This window comes from Harmonia axyridis, chromosome 2 (genome assembly GCF_914767665.1).
Source record: "Harmonia axyridis chromosome 2, icHarAxyr1.1, whole genome shotgun sequence".
Taxonomy (NCBI): Eukaryota; Metazoa; Arthropoda; class Insecta; order Coleoptera; family Coccinellidae; genus Harmonia; species Harmonia axyridis.
This window is the reverse complement of record NC_059502.1, coordinates 38,371,390-38,372,900: the sequence shown is the minus strand read 5'-3', so window position 1 is coordinate 38,372,900 and position 1,511 is coordinate 38,371,390. Positions and strand designations below refer to the sequence as shown.

Sequence of the window (1,511 nt, the reverse complement as noted above, 5' to 3'; positions counted from 1 at the left end):
TCTCCTTGGCGTATTGCGAGTTGGTGCTCATATACTCTGTTAGTTATACGTCTGTTGGTTTGTCCTATGTATGTTCTAGGACATGCGGAACATGGTATCTCGTATACTCCTTGAGACTCGTTATCGATCGTATCCTTTGGTGTTCGAAGAAATTTGGAAATTTTGTTATCGGCTGTGAAATCTGTTTTTATATCCTGTTTTCGTAGTATGCGACTGATTTTGTCAGTGACACCTTTGATAAAAGGTAGAAAAGCTTTATGAGGGAAATTTTCTGGAGGATTTTTGGGTTGTTGTGTATGGGTCTGATGTCGCTTGATGGCTTTCTGAACTTGTTGACTGTTGTAGCCATTCTGTTGTAGGGCGGTTTGAAGGATGTTGATTTCTTTTGGAATGTGTAGGTTATCTGTCAGTTTTATGGATCTATGGTTCAAGGAGTTCAATACGGAGTTGATTTGAGACGGATGATGGTGTGAATTTGCATTCAGGTAGCTGTTTGTGTGGGTTGGTTTTCTGTAAATCGTGTGTGTGAAGGAATCGTTGGATTTCGCTACGAGGACATCAAGAAAAGGGAGTGAATTGTTGGTTTCAATTTCCATAGTGAATTTGATATGGATATTTATATTATTCGGATGATCAAAGAAGTCTTGGAGAGTTTCGGGTCCATGTGGCCATATGACGAAGACATCGTCCACATCGCGTTTGTTTCATGCGCCTTTATGATCAGTCGGATTTATTCATTGATGAGAAAATTGTGCTAGTAAAAATTTACTACTAGAATCTTAATTAATTAACTGAAAAAAAACAGTTTGACATCATGCCCGCAGCACCAAGTGCAACATCTGTTGGGGGAGCTAGCAGGTCTCCCTCAAAGGCAGTAGCCCCTAGATCAACAAACGGAAGCACCGTCAGACAAAGGAAAACAACCACCACAACTGCTGCTCGCAGCAAAAACACAGGAGCAGGTACTGGTGGTATGTGGAGGTTTTACACAGACGATTCTCCCGGAATCAAAGTAGGACCAGTCCCAGTTCTAGTTATGTCCCTTCTCTTCATAGCCTCAGTATTTATGTTACATATCTGGGGAAAATACACTAGGTCATAGTTATTTAAAATAAATATCATTCCTTCTTCAAAATCATTATTTGAATTGCATTTTTAGGTATGAGTTAGCATTATAGATTTTCTATTGTTATGAAAACAAACAAAGAAATATCGAAGCCAGCAAGTAGGTTTTAGGTGGAACGATTCGATGGCGTTGGTTTCAAAATCTTCCATGTAAATATCAGCGATGGCTGGAGAAAGTGGAGATCCCATGGGTGCACCCTTCACCTGTTTGTAAAATGTACCTTGAAAGAGGAAGTACGTGTTCGACATGCAATGGTTTATAAGAGTCAATGTATCCTGGGGTATGTGATGTTTGATCTCCAGTATTTCAAGGGACTCTTTGAGTGGAATATTGGTGAAGAGAGATACGACTTCAAAACTGACAAGAATGTCTGACTGATGGATTT

The 1,511-nt window shown here is 39.8% G+C and overlaps 1 protein-coding gene across 1 annotated transcript; it reads left to right on the top strand.

The window, feature by feature from the left end:
* The first annotated feature begins 681 nt into the window (after window positions 1–681).
* Window positions 682–1,141, top strand: LOC123672364 (protein transport protein Sec61 subunit beta-like). Its single transcript, XM_045606455.1, has one exon. The coding sequence runs from the start codon at window positions 815–817 to the stop codon at window positions 1,100–1,102; it is 288 nt and encodes a 95-aa protein (XP_045462411.1). The 5' UTR covers window positions 682–814; the 3' UTR covers window positions 1,103–1,141.
* The last annotated feature ends 370 nt before the right edge of the window (window positions 1,142–1,511 follow it).